At 44.9% G+C, this 18,160-nt stretch overlaps 2 protein-coding genes across 2 annotated transcripts in view; both read right to left on the reverse strand.

Moving 5' to 3' along the window:
- LAMA4 (laminin subunit alpha 4) overlaps window positions 1-18,160 on the reverse strand; it is a 583,946-nt gene that overhangs the window by 258,615 nt on the left and 307,171 nt on the right. The window lies entirely within an intron of this gene.
- Window positions 10,772-11,617, reverse strand: LOC147708017 (uncharacterized). The gene has a single exon (XM_086926830.1). The coding sequence runs from the start codon at window positions 11,615-11,617 to the stop codon at window positions 10,772-10,774; it is 846 nt and encodes a 281-aa protein (XP_086782956.1).

An 18,160-nucleotide genomic window follows, 5' to 3' on the forward strand; every position in this document is an offset into this window, starting at 1 on the left:
TATCCTTTTCCAGTATCTGACTTTCTTCCCATTTCCTTGGTTCCAGTTCCTAGTTGGCTGTCTTTCTATTCTGTTGTCTTGCTTCTGTTACCTTGTATGTTTGTTACTTGCTTTCTGCTAAGTGTGCCCTGTGATTTCCTTCCTTTCCTGTTAGGCACTCCTTGCTAGCTCCTTGTCTATTGTGCTTGTGTTTAGTTCTACTGCTGTGCGTGTTTCTGTTTGATCGCCAGGATCAGTGGGCACAGCTGACTACCTAGATGGTTTCTCTGGTTCACTGTGAGTATTGTCTTTGAGTTACATTTATAACATCACCATAGGTATAAGCTCCACAGACCCTGCCTTTGCATGCATATCCTATATGTGGGTATTTGCAGTCAGTATCTTTAACAGAAATTGTGGGTGAGGAATTTACTGAGCTTCAGTCTTATGGTGTGGAGCTCCTGCGTGCTTTACCCCACATTTCCTTTATTGTTAATGTTGTTTTATATATATGTGTTGTGCGCATTCGTCCTGGGTGTAGTGATTATAAATGCTGAACCACCTCATGAGTGCCTGTCTTTTCTGAGTCTTAGCCATCTTGTTCCTTCGTGCAGGCTTCCCCTCAGGATCCCTTTTCTCCTTTGACTTCCTGTGTGATCCTGGGCAGGGCTGTACTCCTTTTTCTGCTTCATTTTCTACCCAGTCACCAGTCTTTGTCCAAGTCCCTGATTGTGTCCCAGACAGTCCCGGTCAGTCCCTGATACCAATATAAAAGGCACTACGTGTTTAGAAGGGGTGGCTTGATTGGGAAAAACATCACTGCGAGCAAAAAGAGGAAAATAAAGAAATAAATGTGCAGTCTTATAATTTCTAACCTTATACTTGTGTATGTTAAAGCTAGTGAAAATTACATCAGTAGAGATAGAGATTTTGAGACATGGTACCTTCCATTTCCATTTTAAAATTTTCACCAAGCCTAAGTTACGCCTATTAAACAGGTTACAAAAGGACACGATTGTCAAAGACAAATCCTTTCATTGCGTCCTACAGTATGCGTTCATGTTTAGGCTACAGAGAGGGGGCAGGCTCCAATCACCCTTATGGATATTATATTCTTGAATGTTATACTCTTACTATTTTTTTATAGATTGTGTTTTTCCTTCATTAATATATTGGTTTCCAATTTTTTTTAAATGGTTAATTGGTGAAATACTTAATTCTTTTTGGTTTTACTTTGGGTATTGATGTAAATAATTTTTAATATTGATTTTTATTGGCGATAGTTCACATTTTTTAACGTTTCAATATTTTTTAATTAAACATATTTTTACCTCTGAATACTTTTTATTAGCCCTGTTCTTTTTGCTCTACATTTTGAATAGCGAGTCAATTTTCCTTGCTTTTGATTTAAATTTCTTAAAGAATGTTATTATTTTACTAAACTAAGGTGTGAATATTTCAAGCTCCATTTTACCAGCTTTGCTGTTGTATTGGTATTTTATTTTTCTCACTACCTACACAGGGTGCCTTCGTGGTTTGCAAAACAAGCAGTACCATTACTGAATGCTGATCATCATTGCTTGCTACTCAGTGAGTCATTCCTTAAAAGGCAAGGTTGTCTCATTTAGCATTTTCTAAAATGAGTTCATTGGTTAAAAAATAAGCGTTTTGTTTATGCAGTTTGAATAAACAAATACACTTTCATTAGAACCAAAAAATGGCCCTTGGATTAAAAAAAACTTAGAACTTTATAAAGGGTTGGGTGGTACATTTTCTCTTTATAAATTCACTAATTACCCATTATTCCTTTCCTGTCTCTTACATTTTCTCCTCATGAAATTACTAATTACCCATTAATAGTTTCCTGTCTCTAAAATTTGAACAAACATCTGCTAGACAGGCTGTTAGTTCCGTGTCCAATCTGACATTACCCACTTAAAAAGCCCAATTTCAATTTACCCATAGTCAGTCGGTGAGTGGGAAAATTGTAGTAGGCATGCACAACTGTGATTTTCTTGCAATAAAGTCCCTCACCCTTTCTGATATTTCCTACCTACAAAGTGGCAATTTCAAATCCTGAGAAGGCAAGTGGGAATGTTACACCCTGAAGGATTTACCATTATGTCTGTGCTAATCAATTCACCACCACTCTAGAGAAAAGCGTGAGGAAAGCAGACACCGCTGTCAACTGTACTGATTAGGGACATGTTCCAGGAAACAACAATATCAGAGAAGTGAATCAGTACCCAATCAGTTTGCAATGGATTAAACTCATCACCTCACAATGTTTAAAGCCACTCTTACATTAACAGTAACTCTTATTGTAACAAAGAGAAACCTACTTGAGCATGAAACGATCGAACACAATGACACCAGCCAGTAGAATTATGGGCATTCTCAACCTGACTCCAAACAGCTCAACTCCAGACCTCAACATAGTGACACTGCCGACGGTTACCACACAGACATTACAATCAGAAGATCCAAGTGTTCGAATAGACAATTTGGAACCCACTATGAATAGGAGAAAGAACCAAGATCTGAAAAGTAAGCTGGCCACCGTGGAAACAGTGTCTGAAACGATCTCATTTAAAAATGAAGGCGATCACTACCAATGTCATCCATTAATGCACTTGATATCCAATACCTAATCACTGAAAATGTATCCCAGTTATTTGGCCTCAAATAAACTTGATTCACATACATTTCAAGCTCTCTTGCAGACTAGTTGATCTAAGCTTATTCACACGCAGAGAGATTCCAAGCAAATTGTCAGGAGAGCACAATGAAGAGAGGACATGCACATAGATACTATGCCCAATAAAACACTTTGTCTTAGTGTATGACTGTCTAGTGCCTAATAAACACAAACACTTCCTCCGTTATAGAAGACATCTACCAATACTTAGGATGTTATGTCTCCTCCATCTTAAAATTAGTCCACGCTACACCTGCACACTGTCCCAAAATATTTCTGATAGAAGACTTAAAGTTAGTGATCATTCAATACAACACCATTTGAGCATCAGAGTCATTAGAGGACTTGACCAGGCTGATTCTATGGGCAAATAAAAAGCACTTGCCTATGGTTTCACTTTACACTGTACGTAAGGATTTCCACACAAGCAACAAAATGTGCGCCATGCAGGAGGGAAGTGGCTTGGAATGCATATCTCCTTGTGCCTGGGCTATGTAAAAAACAAGATCTGGGGATAGGACACCAAAGCCCCGGGCTTCATTCAAGTAGTGAAAAGTTCCACACAGATGGCTGATCACATACTGAGCTTGGTGTTTACACAAGACATCAAAGAAGCCAAATATGCCCTGCAATCCTCTCCTTCTATAGAAATGGTTCAAAAAATAAGAAATGTTCAATTATGAAGGCACATGTATATGGCTCAATAAGTCGCCAGCACTAATGAAATTTGATGAAGTCAACATATCAATATGCCTTCTTTTATCTGGGATCCCTTATTAAACCTCCTCACCTTCTTCCATTTGTCAGATGACTTTTTGTTTTTATACCCTGGCATTCTATTCTGTTTTGTTACCCCGCCAAGAGTGCTGACAATTTATATCTGGGTCTGTTCTGGGCCTTTAAAGTTCACGTTATATTTGCTATCATTGAAACAGAAAAAGGATTTGCAAGTCGAGACTCCACTGTAGCACACGGGCCCTTCTGCGACACTGAATGCCCAATGCAACAAGGAAGCACAGCAATGGTAGCAACCAGGGCATGGTTGAGTGGCAGATGTCAGCGTCTGTGCTGTGTTCTGTCCTTTATTTGCCAGCACTTGCCCTGTTCAATACCAACCTTTTGGCCATTTGGTAGGTTACTATTGCCATTTTAAAGAATTTCTGATTTGTCAGTTTAGTTTTCGTCAGTTTAGATTCATCAAAATCTCATAATGCTATGTAAGAATAAAGCAACCAAGATCAAAAAATGTTTACAAAGCTCTAGGATATAATGGAAACTCAACACCAGCATACCTAATTACATAGTCTTCCTGTTGAAAATGTATCAGCATAACGTCTGACCAAAACATGAAAGCACCTACAGATCTAGCCCAGCAAACTAAAACCACAATCTAACAAAGACATGTCACGACATGTCACAAGGTAGAATCCACACGCAGTGACAGTAGAACGTAAAATATTTGTTCTACTCACTACTTGCAATGCTGCAAGGATCTGTGGATATTTTTCACTTAAAAATAATGGGACAACACTAATCGTCACACGTGACTATCATCTCAAAGGCAAATTCTGTTATGCAATTTACCAACACCGTTCTAAACAAAAGAAGCGCCTCACTTCAAGGTGCACTTAGATTACACAACTATCTTAAACCTGCTATATCCGAGTAGGGGAACGGCTAAGTGTGCATTCAAGGGGTTTATTACAGTACTCTGTTTAGTTGTTCGCAATCGCAGTTTGTATGCAAGGATAAATATTTACTTGCCAATTAATTTCTTTAATCTATTCTTTCTCTAGCAACACTATTTTTTGATTTGCTAGAGAAAGAATCGATTAAAGACTATACCCAGTACTGTAATAAATCCCTTGAATGCACACTTACCCGTTCACTTACTTTGCCCGAGCCCTCAAGGGTAGATTGGGTTGCCCATTACACTTACCGGTATCCGAGTAGGGTGCTAAAATTTGGAGATATAGCAGGAACAGTGACGAGGGCCGAAACTCCCTAAATGTTCACCAGAAGAGGCAGAGCACATAACAAACAAGCATTTGCAAAAACCAAAATGGCTGGCCTTGGCAAGCTAGAATAATGGTTATTGTTTTGTTCATTTTTTTATTGCAAGTATATGCTGCATAAAAAAAGAAAATACAAACTGCAACCTAAGTGTGACCGTCTTATGCTTGCAACAAAAAAGAGTAAATCCACTGATGTGTTCATTTTGATGATTTTTTTAAAAATAACTAGCATTTCAGCTTTGCCATGCATTTTCGTATTGTTACTGGTAGCTACAATGGGCGGCGTGTGCTCATGACGGCGTGGAGCCGTCATGCCACTGCTGCTCCGCCCACGCAGCACTAATTCCCCGCCTGTGCGGACAAATTAGTGAGTGAGGGGGTCATGACGGTTCCACGCCGTCATGAGCACACGTCGCCCGTGACTCATGACGGCGAGGAGCCGTCATAAGTATGGGACCCCACGCCCACATCCCCTAGCCCCTACCGCGCCGCGGCGGAATTCTCGGCGCAGGCAAGGGGTTAAAGCACCAGCTGCTGTGTTCCTTTCCTCCAGCTCTTACCAGGCAACCCACAAATGGCAAGATAACTCCTGTGATGAATTTTCTTCCTGAGGAGAGATGGAGTTTTGTATTGTGAGGTTTTGACTTCTGTGAAGGTAGCACAGAGGGTTAATATGCCTGCTGCAAAGAGCGTGTACCATGCAGATTACAGAGTGCATATGATGTAAATAGGTCAGCAGGTTACTGCTTTTAAAAGAGACATCCTTTTGTTACTTGCAAAAACAAAGTCCTAATATAGAACAGTGAGCAATTAACTTTCATCATAGAACTGCATACACACTGCAAAGTGCACAATAGAGCATATATTAATGTTGCAAAAAGGGTTAATTTGAGTAGAAATGGATTCTTCTTATTAAAGAGAACTCCCAACTATGCTGTTTCTTTTTCAGTTCTGAGTTTGTGCAACTCCACACCAAGCACTCCTAAACTATACTACCTACGAGTATGGATGACATGTGACTATTACACTTGTAGTCTTTTGACTTATGTAACATTTCCTATACACTGATTTACACATGCATGATTGATTGTCTCTGTGTAATGTGTGTGTGATGCAAAGTGTTCTGACATCCTTTACTGGTAAGAGTGGCGCTATGCAACTAATTCAATGCATCTGAGAGAGAGTGGTTATGGAGACTTAGTCACTGTTGAAGGGTGCTAGTGAGAGAATACGTGGAGGAAGTGGTAATTGGGGGCACCAGCAGAGCGAATGCCGGCCCTGGCTGGACTAAAACCGCTAAACGCAATGGGCATATTCTGTGGCTAAGGAGTTGGAATGATCAGATAATGGGGTTTTTACTTCTTTTTGCGGAATGGTCTCTGAACATTCTGCTGCCGAATTACAACAGTGGACAGCCATGGTGATGGAAACTATATAAGATTCTGCTATGATGTCTTGATCTAGTGATCAATAAAAACATTTCATTGAAAAAATGCAGCTAGAGCCGATTGCAAGTTTGGCAAAAGTCACTGATAGTAGTTTTGTCTTTGCTGAAAAACTGCACTCACAAACAAAAACCTTGTAGATATTCAGAACACCCAAAATAAAAAATAAAAAAAAGCACTTATGCCATCCAGAATCGCAATTCACCGGCAGAAGTAACCCACATTTCTGAAGAAAGAATATGTGCATTCTATAATCATAGAACACCTGCAACTGTAACCTCTAATTTCTAGCTATTTAAAACTCATTTGGATGTGGATAAGCCCATGGCTGGGCCCATCCTACAACATTAAAAATGTGATCAAAGCATATAAATGAGAGGAAAGCAATGTGGCCTGGTAACGCCAGGCCCCTCCTATGAGAACATGAGAACAGCGGTCAAAGCCCTTTGCACAAATAACTAAGAGCCTGATATAGAGTCTGGCGTAATTAGTTCATCACAAACGTAGCATATATTCCACCTGCCTTATTTAAAGTGCCATGGTATATAGTGCACTTGTAATAGATACGGTGGATAGAATTGCTGTCATCTTTGTGACAGAGTTTCCCCTCTGCAAAACAGCAAATGAAGTCCTATGTTAAGGAACAAAGTTCGCGTACGCACAGCAACCATCTCGATTCCTCAATTCCAAAAAAACAGTAAAAGGATTACTCTTTTAGGTTTAAATCTTTTTATTGGAAGCAGCACATATGAAACAAAACATACATTGCAAACGCTATGTGGTCCGACATTGGCATGGAACGTTCGAAAGGCAAGTAAAGCCCCAAAAAGGGCGGGCATAGCATTCAGGAACCAACCCGACCAATAAAGGCATAAATATACAGGAAGTGCTGCGAAAAACCCCCAAAAAGGAAACCCCACCCCCCCAACTCCCTGTCCCCTCCTCCCCCCTCACCCCCGTCCAGTGCTCAAATCCATCCCCCATTGCCCCCCCCCTCTAGCTCGTGAGGGAGTCTCCATTCGCAACCTCCTTAGGAGTCCGCCTCTTTGGGCCCTGTGAGCCGCAACAGCCGGAGGTATCTCGGGTAGGTGAGTTCCCAAAATTCCGTGACCAGCAGTGAGCGAAATGGTTGCCAGAGGTCATCATATTGATCTAGATCGCTGGCTAAGGTGAGTGACAGCTTTTCCATCCCTAATACACACCACATCCTATGTAACCAGCCTGTAGTGCAGGGAACCGTAGTAGTGTGCCAGTGTGTAAGGATGTTCTGTACCGCGGAACCTAGGGCAATGGCAATCTGGCTCCCCCTGCGCGAGCGCAAGGGGTATGTCAATGTATTAGGGAGCCCCAGCAAGGTGTAGGCTGGGAATCGGGGTAGTTCTGTTTGGAAATGGATGTCAATGTCATCTATTACCTGCGTCCAATATGAATGGAGAAGAGAACAGTCCCACAAGAGGTGTAACAGGGTGCCTGTGTGTCCACAACCCCGCCAGCAATTTTTGTTTTTACTGTGGTCCATCTCATGTATCCGTTCTGGGGTGTAATACCAATATGTGGATAGGAATATGCTACTTACCAGTATGCATATGCTCTTGGCATAGAGGGCTGCAGAGTGGTACATTTATGAATAGATCGCCATCTGGTGTTGGGCTCAGATGATTGCACTTGCTTTTCTCTTGGAGAAGTCTTTGTAGTCACGAGACCGATGACTCCTCCCTTGGGTGCTAGTGCGCATGGGCATCGGCTCCATCCTTAGATTGTTTTGACATAGTAGGGATAGATGGAGTAGTATGATAGAATACAGAAAGAGATGCCCATGTAAGTGTATCTAAATAAGATAGTGTTGGAACAGACACAGGTTTCCGGGGAGGCAGGGAGAGCATGTACCACTCTGCAGCCCTCTATGCGAAGAACAGATGCATACTGGTAAGTAGCATATTCCGTTCGAGGCATATGGGCTGCAGATGGTACATTTATGAATAGACTATACAGCAGTTACCTCCCTAGAGGTGGTTACCAGTGTCTGTTGCAACAGTTTGAAATAAAGTTTTTAGTACAGCCTGGCCCACCCTTGCTTGTTGTGTTGCCTGGAGATTCCTGAAAGTTTGTGTTCTTTCTATGTAATATAGTATTGCCCTTTTGACATCTAATGTATGTAGGCCCCTCTCTGCTACCGTCTGTGGTTTTGGAAAAAAGACTGGTAGTTCCACTGGCTGATTGATGTGGAATGCTGAAATCACTTTAGGCAAGAACTTTGGGTTTGTTCTAAGAACCACTTTATTGTGGTGTAACTGTAGAAATGGTTCTTGTATTGTGAATGCCTGTAATTCACTCACTCTCCTGAGGGAGGTAATGGCTATAAGGAAAGCCACCTTCCATGTAAGAAATTGAATTTCACACTTCTGCATAGGTTCAAAAGGTGGTCCCATTAGTCTGGTGAGTACTATGTTAAGATTCCAGACTGGAGAAGGTGGCAGTCTTGGTGGAATGACTCTTTTGAGGCCTTCCATGAAAGCTTTAATTGCGGGTACTCTAAACAGGGATAGGTGTTGCCTGTTTTGTAGGTACGCTGCTATAGCTGCAAGATGTACTCTAATGGAGGTGTAAGCAAGGTTACATTGTTGTAAGTGTAGTAAATAACAAATGATATTTTGTGTTGATGAGTCCAGAGGGTTGATGTTGTTACTATTACAGTATACAGCAAACCTTTTCCACTTTGCTGCATAGCATGCTCTGGTGGTGGGACGCCTTGCTTGCTTAATAATTTCCATACAGTTTGGAGGTAAATTTAAGTATCCAAATTCTAGGACCTCAGGAGCCAGATCGCTAGGTTCAGTTGTTTGGGATCTGGGTGCATTATTTCTCCATGGTTCTGTATAAGGTGCATGGGTAAGATTCTTAATTTTTGATGTGGCACCTGTGAGAGTTGCAGGAGCGTGGTGAACCACGGCTGTCGTGCCCACGTGGGTGCTACTAGAATCATGGTCATTGAATGTGGTTGCAGTTTTCGAACCACTAATGGAATTAGTGGGAGAGGGGGAAAAGCGTATGCAAATTTGTTGGACCAATTTATCCGTAATGCATTGCCCTGCCTGGATGCGAAGCTTTGGCATTTTGCGTTCTGATGAGTGGCAAAGAGATCTATCTCCGGTTGCCCCCATCTTTGGAAGAATGGTTGCAGTATCTGGTCGTGCAGTTCCCATTCGTGTATTTGTTCCGACTCTCTGCTTAAGATGTCTGCTATCTGATTTTGAACTCCTGGTAGGTGTTCTGCTAACAGATAGATGTTTTCAGGAATGGCCCATCTCCAAATTTCCTGCGCTAGTCTGGATAGTTGGAGAGAGTGAGTCTCCCCTTGTTTTTTAATATAATACATTGCTGTCATGTTGTCTGTTCTGATCAGGACTGCTTTGTTGAGAATTTACATTTGAAAAGCTTTTAAAGCTAGAAACACTGCTAGTAGTTCTAGGTGATTGATGTTTAGTTTTGCTGTACACTCCATCTTCCTTGTACTGTATATTTGTCCATATGAGCTCCCCATCCGGTGAGCGATGCATCCGCTGTTAGCACCACTTATGGAATTGGCTCTAGCAATGACCGTCCTTTGGAAATGTTTGTTGTGTTCCACCACTTCAGAGAGCGATGTGTACGGTCGTCTACCAACGCCAGATCTGTAATCTGACCTTGAGCATGATTCCACTGTGTTGCTAGACATTCTTGCAGCGGGCGCATCTGTAGTCTGGCATATGGTATTAGCAGTATGCAAGAGGACATCATCCCCAATAACTGCATGAACACTCGAGCTATTAGTGAGTGTTGTGGTTGAAATCTTTGAATCAATGTGAGCATTGTTTGAATCCTGACTGGATTGAGGTATACTCTGCCTTTTTCTGTATCTATAGTAGCCCCTAGATATTGTTGAACCTTGTTTGGTTGCAGGTGTGATTTTGTGTAGTTCACCGTAAACCCTAGCTGGTGCAGCAGCTGAATTGTCTTTTATGTGTTTTGAAGACATTCCTTTTGTGACGTGGCCTTTATTAGCCAATCGTCCAAGTATGGGAAGACATGTATTTGTTGTCTTCTTAGGTGTGCTGCAACCACTGCTATGCATTTTGTGAACACCCTTGGTGCTGTTATGACCCCAAACGGAAGGACTTTGAACTGATCATGTTGTCCTTCTACAACAAACCTGAGATATTTTCTGTGGGCTTTGTGAATTGGGATATGAAAGTAAGCGTCTTTTAGATCCAGTGTAGAAAGAAAGTCCCCTTTCTTCAGTAAAGGAAGTACTTGTTGGAGCGTAACCAGTATTGGTCTTGAAGACCCGTCTTTTTTGGGGATTAGAAAGTATAGAGAGAATACTCCTGTTCCCTGTTGATGTTGTGGAACCTTCTCTATGGCATGCTTTTGTAGTAGTGATAGTACTTCCTGTTTTAACAATGTCAGATGATCTTAACTCATTGGACGCTGTTTGGGGGGGGATGTTTGGTGGGGTAGCTGTGAGTTCCAGGTATTAACCATGTTGGATAATTTGTCTCACCCACCTGTCTGATGTGATGTTTTCCCAGACAGGTAGGAACTGTGCTAGGCGTCCCCCGACCGGTGTTACATGGTCTGGGGGGAGCTGTATGAAGTCACTGTTTTGGGGTAGGAGAGTTGCGGTTGTTGTTATTTCCGTGACCTCTACCCTTGTTGTTATTACCTCTGTAACTGCCTCTGGAATTACCTCTGGGTGATGTTGGGGTAAAAGAGGTTGATTGCTGGCTTGTGCCTGTATTCTTTGATACGCCTCTATAGGTGGACCTACGAAAGGAACCCCTTTGAGCTGGCTGTTGTAATGCTCCCATTGACTTAGCCGTTTCTGTGTCTTTCTTCATCTTTTCTAATGCCTCATCTGTACTTGAGCCGAAAAGTGTCTTACCATCAAAAGGCTGGTTCAACAAGGAAGTTTGCACCTCTTGTTTGAACCCTGAGACTCTGAGCCATGCATGTCTTCTTAACATGATACTGGTGTTTATGGATCTTGCTGCAGTGTCTGCTGCATCTAAGGCGCACTTAATGGAAGTGTTAGTTATTATCTTACCTTCTTGTATGAGCTGATCTGCCCTTTTTTGATGTTCTTTAGGGAGATGTGTAATGAGTTTTTCTAACTCATCATAATGAGCTCTATCATAACGTGCAAGTAGCGCTTGCGTATTAGCTATGCGCCAGCTGTTTGCCGCTTGGGATGCTACTCTTTTGCCAGAGGCATCTATTAACTTGGACTCCTTGTCAGGAGGAGGAGCTTCTCCTGTAGTTAGTGAATTTGCCCTCTTACGAGCGTTTGTGACCACTAGTGAGTCAAGAGGTATTTGTCCCTTAATAAATATTGGGTCCTTTGGGGCAGCCTTATATTTTTTATAAATTCTTGGGGTTAATACCCTAGCTCTTACAGGGTCTTTAAATATATCTGATGTGTGATTGAGGAGACCCTTAAGCATTGGTACGGTCCCTGAAGTCCTTTGTGCAGCAGGTAGTGTTTCTAAAAGGAAATCTTCTATTTGAGGTTCCGCATGTAAATCTACCTTGTGATATTTTGCTGCCCTATTAATTAATTGTGCAAAACCTGTATTATCATCAGGTGGTGAGGGTTTTGAGGGATACAGTTCAGGGTCATTCTCATTATCTGACACTGCGTTATAGTCTTCCCATGGGTCTGCGTCTTCTGGGATAGTGTTGTTATCATCCCTAGGAAGTTCCCCCTCCCCTGTGTCACTTTCTACATCTGTTTGAGGTGTAGATGGGCGTGGTGTAGAAGGTGGAGGAATAGCTGGCAGAGTGTGAGGAAGAGGAGAAGAGGGTGTGTCTCTAGGTTGTGGAGAAAGGGGAGGAGTTGTATTAGTCCCCATTGTTCTCTTCTTAGGGGGAGGAGCTTTGTCCTCCAACTGTTCATTTTTCCTCTTTTTAGGTAGTTTTGTCACCACCTTGCCAGTTTGTGGATCAATAAACAGAGTCTTTTGTTTTGGATCTGTTTGTTGCTCCTGTGTCGGTACCGAAGTCTTTGGTTCCGAAAGGTGTTTTTGTTTCTGGCTCTCGGTGTTATGTGTTTTCGGCACCAAGAGTTTGCTCGAGTCCGATTTTTTCGGTGTCGAGGAAATCTTCGACGTCGAAGCATGTTTCGGTTTCGACATGGAGTGTTTCGACTGCGAGCTTTCCTTGGTATTGAGCTTCGGTGTCGATGCCGACCGTTTCTCGGATCCGACATGGTGGGAGGCCGAGTGTTTAGGTTTCTGTTTCGTTGCCGAGCCCGAGGGCGGGGCGTCGGAAACTTTTTTCGGTTGTCTGACCGGGCTTGAAGGCGGGGTCGACACCACTCGGGGTTGGTTTTTTGGTAAAGGGACGTCGTCACTCACGGTTTGATGGACGTCGATTTCTTCGACGTCAGACTCGTCCGCTTCCGACTCCGACCCATCCTCATCTTCTTCGTCCTCAGGATGTTGGGCCTCGAACAATTCTGGGATTGCGTCTGACTGCATTCTCAACGCCTCGTGTCTTCGGGCTTGACGGTTTCTAATCGTCGATTTGGAGGAGAATGCCGCGCAGGCTTCACAGTCCCTGGACTCGTGTTCAGGTGATAAACAGAGGTTGCACACCTCGTGTAGGTCCTTGTGTGGGAATTTAGCACCACACGTTGGACATTTTTTGAATGGAGTCCTTTCCATGGACTACGTCGAGCTAGGCCTCCTGGTCTCGTCGGCGTAGAAGCTGAAAATCTTGTTGTTGGCGTCGAAGCGCGTCGAATTGGAAATGAACTCGCGCTCGATAACAGTACCGTCGAATTGGAAAGGGAATACGCGCCGAAATATAACTCTTTTCTCGAAGTCGATCCGGAGCGCTTCGATCCTCATCCGAACCCGATGGCGGGATAAAACAATCTAAGGATGGAGCCGATGCCCATGCGCACTAGCACCCAAGGGAGGAGGCATCGGTCTCATGACTACAAAGACTTCTCCAAGAGAAAAACAAGTGCAATCATCCGAGCCCAACACCAGATGGCGATCTATTCATAAATGTACCATCTGCAGCCCCTATGCCTCGAACTCTTAGTTAGTGTCTCTGTAAGCCCGGTGTGGTATGCAGAGTGGCGTGCTCTATAAGAGATCTGGTCCCATTCTTTATGGCTCAGGGTCCTGCCTAGTTCATGTTCTCATCGTTCCCTGCCTGGGTTGTAGAGATGTGTTGTTGGTGGTTGTAAAAATTTGTAAAGGTCGGATATTAATTTGGTGTCAGAGGTGCGGGATATAAGCCACTTTTCATACGGCAGGAGTTTCCTATCCGTCGTCTCCCTCGCTTGTGGCTGGAGTGCCCAGTGTCGGACTTGCATGTAGCGCATCCGTTCCGTCTCAGGGAATTTGTATTCCTGTTTAAAGAGTGGGAAGGGAAGTACTCCGTCTGGGCCGTAGATTTGGTATAGGAAATGGCACCCCGCAGGCCGCCAGTGTGTGAAGGCTCCCTTGGCTAGGCCTGGTGTGAAGTCGGGATTGTCGACCAATGGCGTAAGTGGGGAGGGGAAAGTGGTAAGTTTGTGAATGGTGTTAGTGGCGTCCCACACTTTCAGGGGGACCCGTGTGACAAACGAGGCGTAAAGGTTAGCGGGCCGGTGGGCCTTACAAAGAAAGGGGATTTCCTGGAGTGGGCGCCCTGCAACTGCCTGGTCCTGAAAGAGCCAGTGCTTCTCCTACTTCCACTTACTCCATTCCACTAAGTAGCGCAATTGTGCTGCCTCATAGTATTTGCGCTAATCCGGTATCCCCAAGCCCTCTGCTTCCAGGGCCAACATGGCCAGTGCCTTCTTCATTCTAGGCTTCCGGCCTTGCCAAATAAAGTGGGCGAGGTTTGCCTGTGTTTGCTGGATCCATCCTGCAGGCGGATGCAGCCGTAATGCCCAGAAGAGGTAGAGGATTTGAGCCAAGACTGTCATTTTGACCGCTGCGATCCTGCCCAACCGAGAAAGGGGGAAGTGTTTCCAGCGTCCCAACTCCTCACGTATCTTCCCTTGAAGTGCGGCATAGTTGGCCACCGTCATGGTTGTGAGAGTGGGGGCCAGTGGATCCCCAGATACGGCACTGTGCCGGATGACCATTGGAGGGGGAAGAGATTCTGTAAGTAGGCTTTTGTGGAGGGGGACAGGGACAAGTCGAGAGCTATTGACTTGTCCGCGTTCATTTTGAACCCGGCCACACCAGCAAAGGTATCCAACTCCGCTATGCAAGCCAGTAGGGCCGTCCGTGGATTTTTGAGCGAGAGCAGGACATCGTCCGCATAAAAACTGATGGTGTGTGTGAAGCCACCGAACACTATCCCTGTTGCTGCACGGTTTTGGCGGATCCTCTGAGCGAATGGCTATATATATAGGGCAAATATTAGGGGTGCTAGCGGGCATCCCTGCCTCGTGCCCCTCTCGATATCAAAGCTCTCCGAGCTATAACCATTCACTCGCACCACTGCCGTGGGGAATTTGTAACAATTAAAAATGAGAGTGCGGAACTTCTCCCCAATTCCGACCTTACCCATGACCTGTTCTAGGTAAGGCCAGTGAACCCGGTTGAACGCCTTTTTCGTCGTCTACCGCCAGCATCATTCTCTCCCCAGGTATTCGGGAGGCTATTTCTATGAGGTGGACGACCCTTTTGGTGTTATCCACCGTCTGACGTTCGGGGATAAAGCCCGCTTGGTCCGGATCTATGAGGCCTGGCAGGTGGGGAGCCAACCGGGCCACCAGAATTCCCGTGTATAATTTAAGGTCGACGTTTAGTAACGATATTGGCCTGTAATAGCCGCATTTTGCCCTATCCTTCCCTGACTTGGGGATGACTGTAAGGGACGCATGCAGGAGGTCAGGCGGGATGGCGCTGGGTTCAGAAAAGGTGTTGAAAAGGCGGGTGAGTATCGGTGCTAATGTAGTGCAAAACGTTTTGTAAAAAGATGGCCTTAAAGCCATCCGGACGCGGAGCTTTCCCCGGCTTGAGTTTAGCAATGGCGGAAATCACTTCTTCAATGCAGATATCCCTTTTTTTTTTTAAACCTTTATTAGGAACAAGAAACCATTCAGTGGCACATACATAGATTGATCACAAGAGACGCAGGCACAATGTCAGATACACAATAAAGCCAGTAAGGCAATTGGAATGCGAGTAAACCCAGATCACATAATACATATTGTAAATGGAGGCACAGGTCAGCATGAAATCAGAGGCGGTAATGTACAGTAGGAACATGTCACCCCAGAAATGGAGACCAACACACCCCGCGAGGCCCCACATAAAACAAGGCGGAAAGCAGGGCAGCGAGATGTAATAACAATCCTCAGCCGAGAACAGGTGTCAAACGTACACATGGGCAGATCATAACAAGTTGGATAGCGGTGAATAGCGCCGCACCAGCCACGTTGGGCACTGATCACGACATTCCCATCCCAACCCATATGAGCATACAGCACACAGATCAGCAATGGTTAACCTGAAAGATTAGGGCTGTAATGGCAGCAGGGATGAAACCCCCTACGGTAGTTCCTCCCGACCAGCATCATCAGAGTCCTCACTGTGGGTGGACCTGGTCAGAAGGTAAATTTGCAGTGGGCTCCAGAAGTCTTTGGGTCTGCACCGTACAGGCATCAAGTCAGCGTAGATATTATATTGGTCCTGACAATACATCAAGTCATCCAGCCATTCCTTGAATTTCAGAGCTCTGCCCCTACCCCACCTACAGGCTATCTGGCGCTTGGCCAGTAGCATGGCCACATCCGTAAACCTGCGATAGGTAAGAGGTATGTCCTTTGTGTACCCCAACAGCATAACTAATGGATCAAACGGCACAGCCATTTCAGTCATAGCACCCAACGCCTCTTGGACTTGAAGCCAGTAGGACTGAATCGCATCGCATTCCCAGGCCAAATGTAGAAAACCAGCCCCCTCCGCCTGACAGCGGGCACATTTATCATCATCCGCCAGGCGGAACCTGTATTTCCTAACCGGGGTATAGTAAAACCTCTGCACAAATTTATAATGTATCATCTTCAATCTGCAACTCGAAGAAATATTAGCAGTAACGCCACAGCAATATGCCCATTGTTCATCAGTGATATCGATGCCCAACTCAAGAGCCCACTGTCCCCTCGCATGACTAGGTAGAGTATCACGCTGCTTCCTAATGGTGTTGTACAATTTGGAGAACAGATGTCTACCCTCAGACACCAACAGTGCATGCAGTGGTAAGGCAACCCCAGGCTCAGTCGGAAACTGTGGGAGTATAGCACGTAGACCTTGTTGAAGCCGCACATAGTAGAAGACCTCCAGGGGGGAGGGTGGCTCTCCACGGAAGAAATGATCCTTCGTGGAAGAGTGCCCTCTAGAAAGAGGTCGCCCCATGTGAGCACCCCGAGGCGTTTGCACATAGTCCGAAACCCAGTCTCCTGTAGCAGGGATAATTTCGGGTGGTATGCAAGAGGCAATGCCGGGGAATAAAGCTGCTCGAGCCCCAGAGTGGTCGTAATATGAGACCACGCATCCATAGTGCAATGCACCGTGGTGGACTGGGCATCCACATCACGCGATCTTCCCAATACCATGCCCTCCAGTGGAAGGGGATGCACTATCCATTCTTCTGTTGCTATCTGCGGCATAAAGGGGGTGGGACGCATCCAATGATAGGCATAGTGTGCCTGGGCGCTAAGATAGTAGATCTCGAAATCCGGGACATCAAACCCTCCCTTCTCGTACGGCAGTGTCAAGGTGGACCACTTCACTCTCGGCTGTTTGCCCCCCCAAAACAGTCTAAGTAGCTCCGAACGTAGGCATTTAAAAAAATAGGCCCCGGGGTAGTAGGGGATATTCTGAAACAAATAAAGGAAGCGTGGAAGTACAACCATTTTCACCAAGGAAGCCCTACCCGCCATAGAAAGTGGCAAAGACATCCACCGCGTAATGTTATCAGCCAATTTAGAGATAGCAACCCCATAATTAAGCCTGAGTGTCTCCTCCCTATCCCGAGAGATCATTGTGCCCAAGTAACGCAGGTCTGCATTGCACCACTCTAGTGGATAATCCAGTTGGAACCTCTCGACAGCCGGAGTCAGCGGAAAGAATTGTGACTTCTTCCAATTTATATGAATACCGGAAATGCCACCGAAGACAATGAACTCCCGTAGGATCGGATTAAGATTCAACTGCGGATCCTTCACATATAATGTAATATTGTCTGCATATAGTGACACCCCAATCTGGCGCTGGAAACCGTTAAATGCACTATGTTTATGGAGTTGCCGGATACGGCACGCCAGCGGTTCAATGGCGATAGCAAACAACAGCGGGGAAAGGGGACAGCCCTGCCTTGTGCCTCTTGTGATAGGCAAGTGAGGGGAAAGAACTCCATTCACCACCATTCAACCGAATCAAATGCTTTAGTAGCATCTAGGAAAACCGCAGCAACAGGGAGTTCGGGAGCAATAGTTGGAAGTAAAGAGAACAGCATGCGAAGATTGTGAGACGTAGCACGCCCGGGCACAAAGCCTGATTGGTCTGGAAGCACTATAGTAGGCATAAGCAGGGACAGTCGCGCCGCTAGTACCTTTGCCAATATTTTCGCATCGCAGTTAAGTAGTGACAGGGGACGATACGAGTCCGTGTCTAACGGATCCTTGCCAGGTTTCAATAGGGACGTAATGGCCACCTCTCTCATCGACCCGGGTAGGATGCCCACCTCCAGCGACTCCTCAAAAACCTCCTTAAGAACCGGGGCCATAATATCAACGTAACATTTATAGAACACGGCGGGGAGGCCTTCCAACCCCGTCGCTTTCCCATTACTGAGTGACATTGTGGCATCTCGTATTTTTTCCACTTCCAGTGGGCCTCCAAGAAATGCTCTATGACCATCAGAAAGCCAACACAAAGCAAGATCATCGAGAAACCCACCATAACAGACCTCCCCCGGCTGTTGTGAAGTATATAATTGTTCGTAGTGATGCATGAAAGCCCTCTGGATCC

Source organism: Lissotriton vulgaris, chromosome 6 (genome assembly GCF_964263255.1).
Source record: "Lissotriton vulgaris chromosome 6, aLisVul1.2, whole genome shotgun sequence".
Taxonomy (NCBI): domain Eukaryota; kingdom Metazoa; phylum Chordata; class Amphibia; order Caudata; family Salamandridae; genus Lissotriton; species Lissotriton vulgaris.